The 17,206-nt window shown below is 36.7% G+C and overlaps 2 protein-coding genes across 3 annotated transcripts; one reads left to right on the top strand and one right to left on the bottom strand.

Annotated features, from left to right (window-relative positions):
- Positions 1–577: 577 nt before the first annotated feature.
- On the bottom strand, positions 578–6,993 carry LOC131793592 (ornithine transcarbamylase, mitochondrial). Its single transcript, XM_059111016.2, has 11 exons — positions 6,826–6,993; positions 6,039–6,162; positions 5,555–5,636; positions 5,387–5,474; positions 4,838–4,933; positions 3,785–3,842; positions 3,459–3,581; positions 2,758–2,811; positions 2,523–2,672; positions 2,150–2,287; positions 578–1,510 (listed from the first exon to the last, which is right to left on the bottom strand). Exons 1-11 carry the CDS (start codon positions 6,960–6,962, stop codon positions 1,430–1,432), a joined length of 1,131 nt encoding a protein of 376 aa, XP_058966999.2. The 5' UTR covers positions 6,963–6,993; the 3' UTR covers positions 578–1,429.
- An 11-nt stretch (positions 6,994–7,004) lies between these two features.
- On the top strand, positions 7,005–16,251 carry LOC131793590 (X-linked retinitis pigmentosa GTPase regulator). Of its 2 annotated transcripts, none has more exons than XM_059111015.2 (13): positions 7,005–7,133; positions 7,270–7,386; positions 7,579–7,671; positions 8,816–8,878; positions 9,457–9,521; positions 10,392–10,482; positions 11,274–11,432; positions 11,533–12,191; positions 13,029–13,191; positions 13,315–13,376; positions 13,548–14,268; positions 14,851–14,987; positions 15,516–16,251. In XM_059111015.2, exons 1-13 carry the CDS (start codon positions 7,106–7,108, stop codon positions 15,708–15,710), a joined length of 2,553 nt encoding a protein of 850 aa, XP_058966998.2. In that variant the 5' UTR covers positions 7,005–7,105; the 3' UTR covers positions 15,711–16,251. The 2 variants fall into 2 exon arrangements, with proteins under 2 accessions (XP_058966998.2, XP_058966997.2); XM_059111014.2 differs by having other exon boundaries at positions 13,312–13,376.
- Positions 16,252–17,206: the final 955 nt, after the last annotated feature.

The raw sequence follows: 17,206 nt of genomic DNA, 5'->3' as shown, positions 1-17,206 counted from the left end.
ATATGGTGAAAATGTAACCTTCATTCATTAACTACTCTAACAACAAATGTCACACTTCTAGAAAACTATTTTAAATACCACTAATAATAGTTTTTTTACTGTTGGTCTACTGTAAGGTAGTCATGGTCACAGTTGCTACTCCAATGACATGATCTATGTTGAGACTGGCTTCAATTGAAGTTCAAGTCATGCCATGGTCCAATGCAAAAGTTATTCTGTTAAGTTTCACCTTGAAGGATCCTATTTCTCTAGGTGTCTGTTGGAAACAATTTTTTTTTCTCCCAAAATTATAACAGGTGGATGCAAACTATCTTGGCTTTAGTTCTTTTATGTCCAGCCAAGAGGACATTTGATACATAAAATCACTCTCTAGCAAGTCCCCAGACATGCCCACAACCTTGGATACATATGCAGTGCTGAGAGGGACAAGCCTGTTTGTGATGCCCAAAACTGTTTGTGAAGCATGGAATGGGAAACACAGATTTGACTAAGTACTAGGGCCACTTGGATTGTTACATAAAATTGAAATATTGGTACTAGTCTTCAACTGGTTTCAAATACACATCAAATGCTACATAATTACAGCTGTTCACCTCACAACCAATGTCTTGCTTTTTATTTTCACACTTTTATTAACTGGTACTGGTCTTAAATTTTATCTTAACTACAGATGCTGCATGGTTGTATGTCTATCTCACAACCCTTGTTTTAGTCTGTATATTCACACTTCCCATTCATGCTAAGAGGAAATGAAGAGAAGTGGTTCTTCTTTCCTGGAAAATCAGTTGAGGTGCATTGCCAACCTAACACGTCACTGCACTAAAAAAGAATTGTCATGGTAACACTTTTTTGGAGGGGCACATTCTCATTACAAGTATATTCATTTGATTTCATATCCAAAATAATGCAGTTTCTAACAACACATTAAAGTGACTTAATCACAAACAAACTTTTAGTATCATCTAACACACCAAATTAAATGTAACTACCACATAAGCTGATTACTCGAGATGTAAGTTATAATCAAAATGCATGTTGTTACTTTTAATTGAATTGTACTTCCATTGTACTTCCATTCACCTGATTGGAGTACATCCAATATACTAATATTCCTTTGTCACAAATGGAAATGCCTACCAGCATCACTAACTGAAACATCCTTTTTTTATGGACCAGATATCCAGGTTGAAGAAGTACTGTGAACTATAGAGCACATATTTTTTCATATGTTTAAAAAGCACTTGAACTTACTTTATGAATTTGTTTTACCAATAGTTGTTGGAGGTTAGGAAGACTGAAGGCAAATGTTGAAAATACACCAACAGGCAAACCAAAAACTAATAATAATAATAATAATAATAATAATAATAATAATATACTTTCATTATCTCTGACAGAGGTAATTATCATTGCTACAGATTAAAATCCCCTAGACTCCATCATCACTGCCTCCAAAAGTTGGCATAGGAGAAATAGGGGTATACTCATTCATCAGACATGCCATCACAGCCTAAGGAAGAGACACAAAAGAACCACAGTTAATGACCAATGATGCATTTCCCCTAATCTAGCAAAATCCTCAATTTGGTGTTGACAATAATCCAGCATTACAAGGCATTAGTGTCTCTCCATCATTTAAGAGTTTCAAAAACCCTTAAGTTTGATACCAGGCTAAGTGCATTTGACCTTTCTAGTAAAAAAATGACTCCTGTTTGGAGTATCGCTACCCTTCCCCTGGAGGGCTTGCTAGTCCATCGCAAGGTTACCCCCAGCATTTCATCAGGCTTCCCTGACAATTTGCTGGTACCTTCTTTTATTCCTGGGGGGAGAGAAGCACTAAGAGTAGAGTAGAATTATTTGCCCAAGAACATAACACATTGACTCAACCAGGTCTCGAACCCTGACCTCTTGACACAGTGTCCAGCACACCATGTGTCCCTCTTCTCATTTATATGGGAATATTAAAGTCATTTTTGTGCAAAAGGCTTTGCACTTACACCTACTGCAAATCAGAGGCTTTAGGTATGTAATACGTGGCCTGATAAGACCACTATTGGCCATCGTTTACCTCCACATAATGAAGAAAGTTCTTAATCACAAGAAAATAAGACTTCCATAAGCAGCGGTCAAACTAACTGATCCAACTTACCATTATAGTCCACTTCCTGTTTTCTGCCTCTTGCCAAACCAATGACTTGTCAGAAAGAAACACTTCATCGCTCACCTCGTAAGGTTTCCGTGGCAGGCAGTGGAGGAAAACAGCCTCTTCCTTGGCAAGAGACATCAACTAGCAAAAGAATAAAGTTTAAACTTGTGCTCATTCTATAATAAGCAGAGTTTGTAGTAACCTTACAGGTTATAAAAGTGGAAAAAATAATGACTTTCAAAATAAGTTTAAAGAATCCATCAGCTAAAGCAGTCAAAATCCTTCACCCCCAAACATGCAAAAACATTACCAGTCAATCTGCAAAAAAGAAAATATGCAAGACTTCACATTAACCTCATTCACTATTAGAGCCTACCTTAGTGTCAACTTGGAAGCCTGAAAAAGATTTGAGTCTTGCTGCTTTTTCTTCTTCCTGGCCCATACTGACCCATGTGTCAGTGACAATCACATCTGCATTGGAACATGCCTCTCTGGGATCTGTTGTGAAGTTCACGGATGTGTTTTGCTAAAAAGAAGGATTGGCACTACATCATCAAAGATTACTGTGTATTTTTATGGTCAACAATCATAGAGAGACCACAGATTCCTACCTCTTGGGCAAAGCTTTGAGAAACTTTTGTGATTTCATTGTCTGGCTCATAGCCCTGATATACAAAAGAAAAACAGTATCAATGAATACATATGGTAAACAAGGTGTCTTAAATATCTCTTGACTTGGTGGGGCAATTAACTGGTCATCACTTTGTTCTTGACATGAAACCTGGCTGCAATTTGACTTTCAAAAAACTGTTGATGCCCAACATTGGAAGTTCTTTGAGAGGAGAGGGTAAAGCATCTTCAGACCCTACCTCAACAAAACTCTCAAATTTGACTTCACAATCTCCTCAAAAATAGATTCGACCGATTTGAGATGCAAACAATTTCAGCTTGTTTAACACTAAACAGCTTCTTTCAGACTCCCAAGATCTCATTAGTGATTCTCCTTATTATCTCCCATACAGTTCATGTGATGTTAGTTTGGAGAATTTGGTATTGGATCATCTAATAATGCCTGAACTGATATTTTCCTTATTCTCACCACTTGTTTGCTTGATGTTGTATTGATATTGTAAGGAGAAATTCTGTCTTAGTCACTCATGTGAGTTGAAGGGTTAATGGGTGATCAGGGGTTTTACTGTAATGACAAATAAGTAACTGTCCCTCTTTGAGATCAAAGGATTCACTTCAACTTGCTACAGATTATGTTTATAAGTGGCCAAGGAACACAAATCTCTATGGAGGCTAACTAGACCTTTGGAGTTGCAATATTCAGGTGCATTCCAAATTTTGGAGCTGCCATCATAAATGAATGAATGATGTTGTTCCCATCTCCAACCCAGGCAATGGTGCGGCCATGTAAGCTGTCAAAATGTTCCTTGGAAATTAAAAAAATGTGATATAGTCAATGCAGGAATCTCTTAAAAAAAACCAATACTATCATAATAACATTTTCACCACATGTGAACTGCCTATGTTGGCTTTAATGAACCTGGAAAATTCAGTTAATTAATATAGATAGAAGTGTGTCTCCAAGGAAGAGTCGTCATAAAAAAAAAACAATTCATGACTTAAAATTACCTGTAGTGTTAAAAGGTCTGCAAGTATCTGAATGGGGTGGTACATGTCTGATAAACCACTGCAAAAAAACAAATTTATACACCTTGGACTCTATTCAATTGATATGAGAACTTAAGGAAGAAAAATCAGAAAAAGAGAACAGGGGAAAGGAATGTGGGAGGAGTGAAAGCAAAAGAAAAGGAGGCAACATAAGAGGAACAGAGAAACCACATGATATTGGCATGGAAATTCCAGACCATGGTCTGTATTGTAAAAAGCTAGCCAATCAGATTTGAGGATTTGAGGATTCTACCTACTGAGATGCTTCAGAAAAATTAAGTATACTGGGTACATTATTTTAACCCCTTTACTTCCAAGATCTTGTTAGTTATTCTTCCTAGTGTCTGCCATACAATTCATGTGATTTTAGTTGGGAGAATTTTGTACTGGATCAACTAATACCCCCAAGATCTCATTAGTTACTCTTCCTACTGTCTGCCGTACAATTCATGTGATTTCAGTAGAGAGAATTTTGTACTGGATCAACTAATAATCCCAAGATCTCATTAGTTACTCTTCCTACTGTCTGCCATACAATTCATGTGATTTTAGTTAAGAGAATTTTGTATTGGATCAACTAATAATCCCCTAATGGATATTTCAAACATTATTCTCATCACTTTTCTGCTTGAGATTGTTTCGGTATTGTGAGATGAAATTCTGTTTTGGTCACTTATTGCATGGAGTCATAGGTTAGAAACTGACTTCTATGGCATAAGGAACAAGATTGTTAATATTAGATCCTGCAACAAGGTATAAAGGGGGTAAGTTCCTAGAACAAAAATTTATCTTTCAAATTGGCACTCTTAATCCCCATGGTATCAACAAGCACTTTTTATTTTAATAATTTATTCTTTTTTTCTTGTTACTACATTTCCAACAATAGCACAGCTCCACTTTCAGCAAATAAACACACACATAAAACCCATAAATCCCCCAATTGTAACTCTTAACAGCAGCCAGTTTATGTTATCAACTCAGTTGATGATACCAAATTACCCTGAATCAAGGTACCTGATAACTGGAATAGTGGCATGTTCTGCCATTACTTCAAGATCCTTCTGTTCATATACCCTTGCCAAGATAAAATCACAGAATCCTGAAAGAACCCTGTAAATAACCGATGATTAAAAAAGGAAGATAGAATACTGACAACAAAACATATAATAATAGTCCTGAGGTATTTATTTCTAGGCCGGTTTATTGCCTCAGCATTCCAATGTATCACTAACTGTAGCCATTTCATTACAGTTGAAAATAAATGAAATTAATTCTTTGCACTATCTCCTTTACATTTCTCATGATTTTATTTCTGAAAATTTTAGTGGATATTTTTTTTCTTCTTGTTACTCGCCTATTTAAAATGTATTTGGTAATATTAGGAGAATATCCTTTCAGGTCCCTCCCATGGGTGAAAAAGTTAAAAGAGAGCAAACATACACTAAAAAAACTGTCACAGCATTATTTATAAATGACCCCAAAACAGCTAAATGGACTTAAGAAATATCATTAAGTTAAGTAAATATAAACATGATCTTTTAGTTAATGATTTTCTCTACATACTTGGCTGTGTCTATAGTTGATTCATTGACTCCAAGATGAATATCACTGTCTGTGAGAAATACAGAATGTCCTCCAAGAAGGGCAAGACCTGAAAGTTTAAGAAAAGTTAAATAGGACTTTGCAACCTGTATTGCAGTCTTCTGGCTGAAAAATCCATCCATAACATACCAGTTTCTGTTGAAACTCTTGTTCGTGTGCTACGTTTCTGGAAAATAAGAGCAGCTGATTTGCCTTCCAACAGCCTCACAGTCTGAAGATCAAATAAAAACCAAAGGGGAAGTGCTCACAATGGACTAAACTGATCAGTGCTCTGTGTGTTTTCATCATTGCTCAGTAAACATAAAGTTTATTGGAGAAATGAGAGTGTCTTGATTTTGGCTCTTTATATACAATTACCTTGAAACCAACAGTAGCATTATTGGATTGCATCAGCATGTCAAGATTCACTTGTTTTGAAAAAGTTAAAAAACAAACGTGCCAGGAATGTTATTAAGGAACAGCTATAAAAAATACAAAACCATTTCAAAAGAAAAATCAAGCATGCTCTGATTCCACAAATTATCTAGACTTTCAGAGAGGTACATGGCCTTTAAAGAATCTATCCAAGTAATAAAACATTAGCCATACAAAGCAAAGACAATCATAGCCCTACCTCATTCCCGTTTTTAATTCTTTGCTTTAGATCAGCTGCAGTCCACAGAAGATATCCAATCTCATCACTAGTAAAGTCTCTCAGAGTAAGAAGATTCCTCCCAACAACAGATGGAAACCCATGGCTATGGAGAGTTCAAAGCTTCAATGTGTTTATAAGACAATACATTTTATCAACCCCATGAGTGATCAAGACAGAATTTCTCCTCACAATATTAATACAAAATCAAGAAGAAATACTATATGAATAAAGAAAGTATCAATCAGGGGATTTTAAGCAGATCCAATATCAAATTCTCCAAACTAACGTCATGAGAATTGTATGGCAGACAGTAAGGAGAATTACTTATGAGGTCCCGACAGTCAAAGGGTTAATTATTCCTAAAATCTCAACAAAATATTTGCTTTGAATATGTTATCTGAACCCCTTATCAACAAAGGGGAAAACGGTAGAAGTTCTCTTAGAGCTAGCCAGTTTTCAGATGCATTTTTTTTAAAGAGATTCCAAATATCAATTGTTCTTAATAATATATCACTGTTCTAAAAAGAGGCTAATATATTTAATTGAAAATAACTTGTAAAGTACAGCTTGATACAGTTAGAGATTGAAAGTGTGACAGAATAGTAACCTGAGATGTTAAGGAATCGCATTCTTTTTCATCGACTAATTAAGAAAACTGACAACTTTTAATTCTGTAATAAATTAAAAATGTTTTAATCGATCACATCAAGGTGAGGTTGGAACAATAGACCACGAGAGGAACATAAAATCCCTAATTGCTCTTTACCTTGTACTACAGTGCCTCTTTGAAGAAAGAGCTGCTATTATTCTGCAATGGCCATTTAAAGGTTCTCTTCCTTTCATAGCTCCAGATATAGAGGAACAAATCCGAAAGCAGTTTCGAAATAATCGATTGGAAGCCATTTTGATTCAGTTTTTGTGACGGGTTTATAAACCGACGTGTCACGAAAACTCGCGAGAGTTCCCGAGCTATACGAATTTTTTTTGGCGGGAGTAACGCATGAAACACGCTGATTGGATACTAGATATTTTTCGTAGAAACCAAGATGGCGTCGGACGACGAGGATGTGCCAGGTTTGTTTATCTTTTTAGTTTCCCTTTGTTGTTAGGTTAAAACTTTTCCATAACTGCTGTACAACTGATAAATCGTTATTTAGGGGTGTGTCACATTTTGCATTTAAATCGTAAATTTTTCTTTGCTTTGCTGCAGATTCTGGCGCGGTGTTTACATTTGGCAAGAGCCGTTTCTTGGACAACAAATTTTGGATTCGCGATGATGCAGTCATCCACCTCTCTTGTGGAGACGAGCATTCCGCCGTCGTTACAGGTAGCCTTGACCAATATATTTTTCTACGTTAAGCTTTCTTATCACCTTTTCCGTTTCTAAGTGTATTAATTTTTTGCGTTTAAAATTCGACAAGCTGTACACAGTGATCAATCTGTGCGATTGAAGTAGAAATCTTTCCTTAAAATACTGGAAAACAATGATTTCAAGGTAACAATGTACTTTATTATGCAGAAAATGGAAAGCTCTACACGTTTGGAAGCAATGATTGGGGACAGCTGGGTCATGGTAGCACAGTACAGTTTCCTAATCCAAAGCTTGTCAAACGTAAGTTTTATTACATTAAGGATGACAAATTTTGAAATGTGGCAGTTGCAGAACAGTTCGAGTAATTAAATTGATCTCATTGCGAAAGTGGAGGAGAGATTATTAAGTTTCATAATTGAAAGCTATAACGAGAAAACAACCCGGTTCTCGTTAGAGATGCGAGTTATTGAAAAGCGGCGTGCAATTTTTATTTGAATTTGTATGTTTGCGTATTGTGCCTCTTAAATGTAACCTATTTTAATAAGTGTTTTAATTACAGTTACTTCTGACATGAATAATTTATCGGGTTTTTTCATTTATGATGACAGTAATATCCTTGATCACCTACGCATTCAATATTCCTTTTTGTTTGTTATTTTTATACTGAAAATATACTCTAGAATAATTGTCTTAACTTTCTAGCCGTCATTTTATTGTTAACAATTTCTTATTTATGGTGAATTTAACATGTTACATCATCCTCTTATTTAAGTGTAAGGAAAAAATTATCATAATAAGAGGCAAAAAAATAGTGAAAGTCTCCCAACCATATTCCTTCCTTAGGTCTCCCACATCTAAGTCTTTACTACTGTCTTTTGAATTTTACACCTCATTGCTAAATCTTGTATTTGTACCTTTTTTTTTTTTTGGAGGGGGGGTGGGGGCTGGGGTGCCATTGGAGTTTAGTCAATCTGGTGTGAGGTAAAGAAGAGTATAGAGAGGGAAAAGTTACTTTGAAATTTGGGGGCTGGATTTGCTCATCTCATTCTATTTTTATGTGGTTATTTTTCTTTTGTTTTTCTTTTGTGCTGGATGCAGACTAATTAGATTAAGAGAGAGATTGATTTCTAACGGGCAAGAGAGGTTTACACAACAATTTTAGTATTGCATTCCCACTAGGATAGGATGTTAAATGATCATACCTTGCTTCTTAGCAATTTTTTAGTGTACAGAAAGTTTGCTGTTACCTTCCTATACTTCTTTGGTTAGAGATCCACAAGATCATTTAAGTGTTTTTCTGCCAAAAGAACAAAGAAACCCAGACTCTGCTCTAACAAGGACCTCCCAATGTAGAAACCATCACTCTCATGACCTCATCTCCCTTGTGAATGCTAAAAAAGGTGAAATGGCAGTGCTATCATTGCTGTCCAACTTTTCTCTACAGGCTTGAAACCAGAAAAGGTTAGGCTTGTTGCTGCTGGAAGGAATCACACAATTGTATCAACTGGTCAGGAGAGACATTTGTTTATACTATTTTGAAATTTCATGATTGTCTTACGAATTTTTCTTGGTTGTACCCCTTTTCAATAGGGCCGGGTTGTTCATATCCGGGTGCAGCTAATCTAGACTTAGGGTGAAATCTTATCTCAGATTTGAAAGTTTTAAGATAAAATTCAGTATATTTCTTTTTGTCTAGCATTTGATCATTAGTTGCTCTAAAAATTAGAGAAAATTATGCAAAAAAAGCCTTTAAACAAAGGATTAATAATTAAAGAAACCTAGATTAAAATTTAATCTTGGAGTTAATCATCCTTCAAACAGCTGGGTCCAGGACTGTTACTCTTCGTACTGCTCTGTAAGTGCACAGTGCACAGTTTACAGCTCATTTACACATAAAATGTTAATGAAACTTGAATGCACAAATTTTGTCTTACTAATCATAGCAAAACTAGAATATCACATTCACTACTTAGCCCTTCAACTCTCATGATGTGACATTAATTCTCTTCTTTAGCTAGTACATATTGCCTCATACAAAGTAATTACTACTCATTTAACCCTAAAGTAATGATTTTTTTCATTCAGAATCTGGAAAACTTTACAGTTTTGGTTGTGGCGTTGATGGACAACTAGGTCATGGGAACTGTGAGGTAAAGGCCCTAGAACTTGCTTCTTACTTGTGACCTCTTAACCATTTACACCCAAAAATCAGGATCTATATTCTCCGTAATGTCTACTGTACATTTCTCAATGATATTGATGAGGCAAAACAAGAGCTTCTTTATTCAGCAATGATTTTTTATTATACTCATGACCTTAATGTTTAAATCAGTGGTGGTACTGTAGGAATGAAAAAGTTAAAAAAATTAAAACATCGTTTCGACAGAATAGAGCTGACATAGGATTGAAAAAAAAGCTAAAACTGGCTTAAAAAAAAAGGATGTCATTGTTAGATTCTTAAAAGATTTTCACTCAAGGGAAGCAGTAAACCAAGATGGCAGTTGTGGCCTAGAAGTGTAACAACAACTCCACTAATTAAGCGCAATATGGAGGGAAATATTGGGCTAATATCAGTGACATTGATTTCTTGAAAATTCTTGATTTAGCAATGTCAGCCTTGAATAAACTATACTTGAGAAAATTTTCATAAAATTATTAGTAAGAGTAGTTCTCTTTCAAACCGAGTGACCATTCTATGCAAGTTAAGGCAAGAGAAACAAGCTGTTGTAATGGGGTTAATAGATACCATTGTTGCTTTATAAGAGGGGCAGTTACAGTTATTACTATAACTGAAAACTTTGGCAGATTTTCTGTTTGTGCCTTTTGGTTGGTCCCAAAATATTAGTTTGTCTTTTAGTCTGAAACAACAAAACAAAAAACTGCTTTGATTCAAAGCTATAATCAAAGATAAAAATGCACCATTAAGCACACTTGTGGAATTCAGGTACATCATATTATTTTGAGAGTTAGGTATTATCAGGAAATGCAAGAAATAGTTTTTGGTTTGTTTTGTTTTGTAGAGTTCTCCAGTTCCTAAAGCTATTGAGTCTTTACCTGACCAGCAGTATACATTGCTTTCCTGTGGGTCAGACTTTACTGCTGCTGTTACTGGTAAGACTTTTAAATTCTTCTCCACACTGCCATTAAGGGGGTGTAAGAGTCTTTTTGTAATTCTGTCATAAGGAAATAATTCATTTGTCACATGATTATTTCAAATTATCTCAAACAAAGATTAAAATTGTTGACTGCTATATAAATTATACAAAATTATTGCATAAAATTATTAATTACCATGTACTTATTGACTGAATGGGAGGGGCAGACAGAGATATTTGGCTGGCAAGGTCTGCATGCCATGAATGAGAGCCAAATATTTTCCCATCCAGCCCAACCAAACTTAGTCAATTAGCATTTTACCATGTGACCAATAAGTGTTGAACATTTGGAAAAGTTTGTTTCAACCTAAATTGGACTTGATAGGTGAGCATATGGGGAACAAACACAAAAAGGATTCTGTAATAAAAATTTATCCCTCATTTCTCCAACTCAGAACACAGTTCATCAAAAAAACAGGACTCTTTTCCTCTTTCCTCTTTTCCTCTATGCTTTTGCAACAAAGCTGTGCAAGTGAAGCAGGGCCAGACAGCTTTTTCTGGACAGGCTCACATTGACTCATCTGGCCTGAGACACATCAGCTGTAACTACTCTAATGTTTTTCTATTGGATTGCTTGTGCAGGACCAGATGGGTTATGATATGGGACTTGATTTTTTAATTGCTGGCATGTGTTTTCAAACACATATAGTCTTTTAACTTGTGATGCAATCTGCCTGATATGACTAAGTAATAGAGGAAAGACCTTGTACTTTGTAAAGACAAATTTAATTGTTTTCCTCTCTACAGAAGAAGGGCAACTGTACTCTTGGGGGTCAAACAGTGAAGGACAAATAGGTCACGGTGATGAGATTGATGATGACAGTTGTGCAATACCCACAAAAGTGAAGATAAGAGGAAAAGTGGTGTCAGTGGCTTGTGGCTATTATCACATGGCTGTTGTGACAGGTTAGTTATTTCCAAACAGTTGTAAAAGGTTGATCTACATGTAACTAAGGATCAACCTATCTCATACATAACGGCAACATTTAATTTACTTCAACTGCAGATGATGGTTCTTTGCTCACTTGTGGGGAAAATGAAAGTGGCAAGCTAGGATTAGATGAGTCACAAACTAACAATACATCAAAACTACAAAAACTTTTTAGTATAAATGAAGAGGTTGTCTCTGTTGCATGTGGTGGAAATCACACTGTAGCAGTCACAAAAAATGGAAAATTATATTCCTTTGGACAAGGAGACCATGGTCAACTTGGTCATGGATCTTCACTGTTAGAGTGCAGTTCTCCTAAACAAGTGACTTCTCTTAGAAATATATGTGTACGATATGTTTCCTGTGGTGAATCGCATACTGCAATTGTCACAAAACACGGAAACCTTTACACCTGTGGAGACGGACGACACGGAAAACTTGGCATGGGGGAGGAATCATTCTCCAATCTATTCAAACTTGAAAAAGTGACTAGATTTGATCAATTTACGGTTAAAACTGTGGCTTGTGGAGGGTGTCATACACTTGTTGCGGCAGTTAAAACAACTGAAAACGGTGATGGTACAGATAGTGAGGCAGAGGCTGAGAAGGATATTCTTGCATCTTCCATTTCTTCAACTAAAAGTCTTCAAGATGCTGTGGATGGACCGTCACTGGCTGCCACTTTCCCTGCAGGAGGCGCAGCGAGGAATAAACGTCGGCAGAAGAACTTAGAGGTAAAGTGTGCATCATAAAATTTAAGAAGCTTTGTTAACATCAGACATATAAGTACATTATGGTGAGAGGAACGTGCGGAGGCCGATTTGGCCTGTAGTCAGACGAGTGATTAGCAAACTCGGACGATTGCAAAACGCGAGTATGATTCGCCAATTGCAAGTATGATTACAGAAATAATTGGACGGCACGAAGTTTTGTAATCAGGTGGTCAAAACAATGGCAAAATGTCAGGACATCATACTTGAAATTACTGTTAACTAGAATTTAAACATTTGACTCTTTACACAAGAAAAGAAACCAAGTATTCTACAACAGGGCGCGCGAATGACGTGTACTCTCCAATTATGAGGGTGACGTTGCGTGGTCTGCTCTATTACACTATCTAAATACAAGCACGATGTATACAGTGTCCCATTAGAGTTATTAGAGTTTAAAATCGGGCTTCTCACAACCAATCACTTTCGATGATTCTGGTATCGTTTTGACTGATACATACGGGTGACCAAAAGATAATCAATTTGTGAATACTTTGTTAACGATTGCTACTGTAGACTGTTTTTTTATTGAGTGCAAATGAATTACCATCACAAATCGTTTAAACTGTAAATTTTAATGCAGAGGGTCAGCGAAAGAGCGGGGCGAACGACAATGCGTTGTTGTGATTGCTAAGGAAACGGTTGAGTTTCTCGCACGCAAATTTTTTCAGTCCACTGATCGAAAGTGCCGTACAGGCTTAGGCTTCCATAGCAGTTAATGTGAGTGTAAGATCATGATCTTACACATATATTATTGTGTACTGTACAGGCCTCACGAACCTTTTTTCTTTTAACGTTTAGAGCCTTGGTAACTCAGTGGGAGGCTCTCTGCCTCCAATTAACAAGTCCGCCCTACCTCCTCTTTTACGAACATTACCGGCTTTGAAGAATGAGGTTTCCAAAGATGAAAAAATGGCTGTTAATCCTCTAGACATGTCTATGTTACCTCAAATATCGAGAGAAGGTGGGTTTTTGTTTATCAGACACTTTACTGCACATCAAAGGTTTTAAGTCTCCATGTTGTGCAATGAGATGTTGTTTAAATCAAACCTGTTCACTTGGACTTTCTTTGAACCGTCAACAGCAGAAAAGGAGAAGAGAAAAGATGAAGGCAAAATTCAAAAGATATCTGGCAGCAAAGAGTCGAAGGTATTTGGTTACTCTTGTTAGCATCGGAAGGATATTGCGGTTTTTTTTTTTAGTTTTTTGATATCCTTATTGGTATTGATATACATGTGCAATTGTTTCTTTCGGAAATGAAATCTTTTAATGAGGATGAATTTATTGTAAGCGGTTGATTTATGTTGTTTCTCTATGTAGGCGAGTAAAGCAGCTAAAAGGACAAGCCACTCGGAAAGCTCGTCTGGCATTTCTGAAAGCGAAGATGAAGATGAGCAACATGATAAGCAAAAGGCTGACAAAACTTCGAGTCGTAAGCAGGAAAAGAAAGAAGATGGTAAAAAGAAAGCTGAGGAAGAATCTGAGGACTTAGAGGAAGACGAAAGCGGCAGCGAAGAGGAAGATTCCTCCGACAGAAAGAAAGCGACAGAAACAAAGACGCAAGTAGAAACGGCTGCTAAAGATGACAAGAAAGAGAAGGCTCCTTCTAAGGAAGACGGCGAAGACGAGGAATCTGATGAAGAAGAAGAAGATAGCGACGAAGAGGGCGAGGAAAGTACAGAGGAGGCTAATAAGCCCGAGAAGCGTGAACAACTTAAAGTTGTTGGAAAGAAAATTGAAGTTGGAAAGGTTGATAAAAAGAAGGAAGACGAAGAAGAAGAAGAAGAGGAAGAAGAAGATTCTGAAGAAGAGGAAGGTGACGAAGAAGAAGATGACGATGATGATAAGAATGACGAGGAGCAAGAGGGACCGAGTAAAAATAAGAAACAGGAGGAAGAGCCTGGCAAGAAAATAGACTCAATAGAGAAAAACAAGAAGGTAGATTCTAAGAAACGACAAGAGACTGAAGAGGAAAGTGAAGAAGAAGAAGATGAGGATGATGAGGACATAGAACAAGATGAAGATAAAGATACTAAGAAAGGTAAGAATATTTTCTCGGTCATAGTGTGCTATTATTCTCTCATTGGAACTTCGTCACGATTTTAAGTGAAAAACGTCAGTTTTTGCCTTTTGCATGATGGAAACCAGAAAATATAAGTTTGGTGAGATAGAAAAGACCAAACTTGAAAGAAAAATCCAAAAAGGAACGCGAATAAAGATGGAAGAGATGACGAATGACAAATTCTGAAAAAGAAGTCATAGGTCTTCGTGATGTGCAGAACAGGAAATAGCTTTGAAACTGTCGCCTCTCGCTTGAAAACGGCCAGTTGCAGAGGATTATGGGAAAAGTTGTCTTAACCATGCCCTCTTAGCCTGCAGTTTTCTCTAATGAGGAGATTTAGGGCGGGAAAGATAAAATAAAGGAAACATTTACGTCATCTCGGATCATTTCTTACCAATCAAAGTGAGATACTTTTGACTCAGTGTTAACTCTGATTCAGAGTTTACCGCGTAAAATCTCAGATATTATTTATTTATTCTTTATATTATTTAGACAAATGAGAAATGTTCTGTTCCTTTAGATCTGTGTCCAAAACTCACCATTTTGTTTTCTGTTTATCAGGTAAAAAGGTTAAAGAAAAAACGGAGGATAAGAAGAAGAAAAAAGGTAAAGAAGAAAAGACAGGAGATGAAGATGACCTTGATAAAAAGAAATCTGGAAATAAAAAAGACAAGAAAAAGATGGATAAGAAAGCAAAGGTGAGGGTTGGTTGCGCCTTTCTTTATGTTTTTTTCTCAAGGTTAGTCGTTGCCAGGTGTAATCTAGTCCCGTAGAATCGAGAAAGTGAATGGTTCATTGGTAATAGTATTCATTTACCTTGGAAACAACAAGAAGTCAGAATCGCGGGTGGCAAATCATGTGCGGCGAATCACGAGTGGCGTAAAGTTGCATGGATTGCGTCGTTTCACGTGACAAAGACGTAGAACAGTCAGATACTAAGCCTGGAAAATCTTCCCATGCAGGGGGAAGATTGAGAGGGAAACAAGGGTGTATAAGAATTCGACGTTCAAATGAAATGCAGATAATGAGCCTGAAAAGTTGAACTTTCCCAGTTGTGAAAACTTCCACGTAGTTCCTTTTGGAAGGGGTAGGTCGTAATGGATCCTTGACGGTTAGTTTGGCGGTCAGAAATTTTTATCGATTGATTTTTAAGCTGGAACAAGGCGTGGCGTAACTTTTTTTAACGGCACGAGTACTGATGACCTTATTATTGGTCGTACTTGTAGGAGAGGGCTAAAGAAGACGAAGATGAAGATGAAGACCAAGCTGAAGAAAACGAAAATGACGGAGACAAAGAAGATGACAAAGATGAGAAGGATAAGGATGAGAAAGATGGTAAAAATAAGAAGGACGAGAAGGAAAATGGAGCCGAGGCAGGAAAGAAGAAAGCGAAAAAGTCTGGCATTTGTATTCTTTTGTGAACGAAAGAGGGAAATTACTAAATTAGAAACTCTTTAGTTTGTACTCTTGCTTGCTTGGTAGTCACCTTTACTAAACCATTTCCACAGTATACCTTTTGTCTTGGAATGAAATGCTTTTGACGTCGTGACACATGCGACAACTATGAAATACAAAAAAGAAACGTCGATTTCGAATGATCCTTTGGAAACTGTGTGACTTCTTAAATTGGAGATTCGAATGCGTATTGTTGAGACGTTATATTATTTTATAGACGTTTTTATGAGGCGATTTATGAGAGGCGAGGTAACAGACGTTGTCCCTATTTTCTGTTTTGTAGCATATTTGGTATTGCAGACCGTGAAATGTTTCCAATAACTTAGCAAACTTTCCATAATTGCCAGATAATGTACTGAATTTTTTCAACGCTGATCATGTTAAGTGACCAAGTGATGTCAAAGTGAAGAAGACTCCTTAAAACTTAAAAAGGTTTTGAATTTTTTTTTTAATACATACCACATAAACAGTTTATGAAATGAAGAGTTCGGTAAATAAATTATTTTCCAGTTGTCTTACTCCTATACCTTGTCTTTATCTCTGCAGAAACTTCTGACGTAATTTCTGACACTCATTTAGACCTAGGATTCACTTCCTGTACATTAAGTACCACAGTATTACATAAACTTCTCCATAGCGGCTGTAATTATAGCATATTTCTCCTTTCCTCTCCGGACCTATTCAATCGTTTTCAAGAGCCGTTGGGATAAGAAAAACCTGAAAACGAAGTTGTGTACAACCTCGTTTTCAGACGTAATGGCTTGACTTATGGCTTCTGGTCGACTCCTGCGTATGCTCAAAGTAGAGCATACGATCCTCTACGCCGGCCGAAGGAGCCGGTGCACTTGTGTACGTGAACTAAATTCATCGTATCTAATCGAGAGGGCAAATTATAAACCAGAAAAAGATACTGAGATCTTTTTCAGTGTGTGCCATCCAGTGCTCCTGGAAGTTTGGAAATGAAAGATGAAGGGATAAGCAATGGTCTTTTACGTTGCTTTTAGGTTTCCGCGCGGGTTGCATCGACTGTAAGCTTGTTAGTTTGATAAAGATGGACTTTGAGAAAGCAGTCTCATTTTCTTTAGAAGAATCGGGCTCGGAGGAAATAAAAAAGGATCAACAGCAAAAGCCGAGGATTGTACACGTGACTGCACTCGAGCTGGGATGACTGCAAGAGAGAAAAAAAGCAATGTTTTGGGAATATGTAAATAACGACATAATTTCTTTTAATATGTATAAAGTAATTCAAAGTATATTCAGACTAGACAGACTATGTTAATGGCTGAAAATCCCACAGTTTGTAGTTTGAGGTCTATTACGAAGTTCTTATGACACGCGTCCTGCATACTGTTAGGATCAGCAATGTCGATAGAGTTATGTTTGTAAATAGATTAAGAGAGATGGTAAGTTTTGAGCTCGGTAAAGAAATAGAGAAAGATGTTTTTCGTCTTGTCCCACGCTC

This window comes from Pocillopora verrucosa, chromosome 9 (assembly GCF_036669915.1).
Source record: "Pocillopora verrucosa isolate sample1 chromosome 9, ASM3666991v2, whole genome shotgun sequence".
Lineage (NCBI taxonomy): Eukaryota > Metazoa > Cnidaria > Anthozoa > Scleractinia > Pocilloporidae > Pocillopora > Pocillopora verrucosa.
Note: the sequence above shows the minus strand (reverse complement) of the source record. Positions and strands in the feature narration are given on the sequence as shown.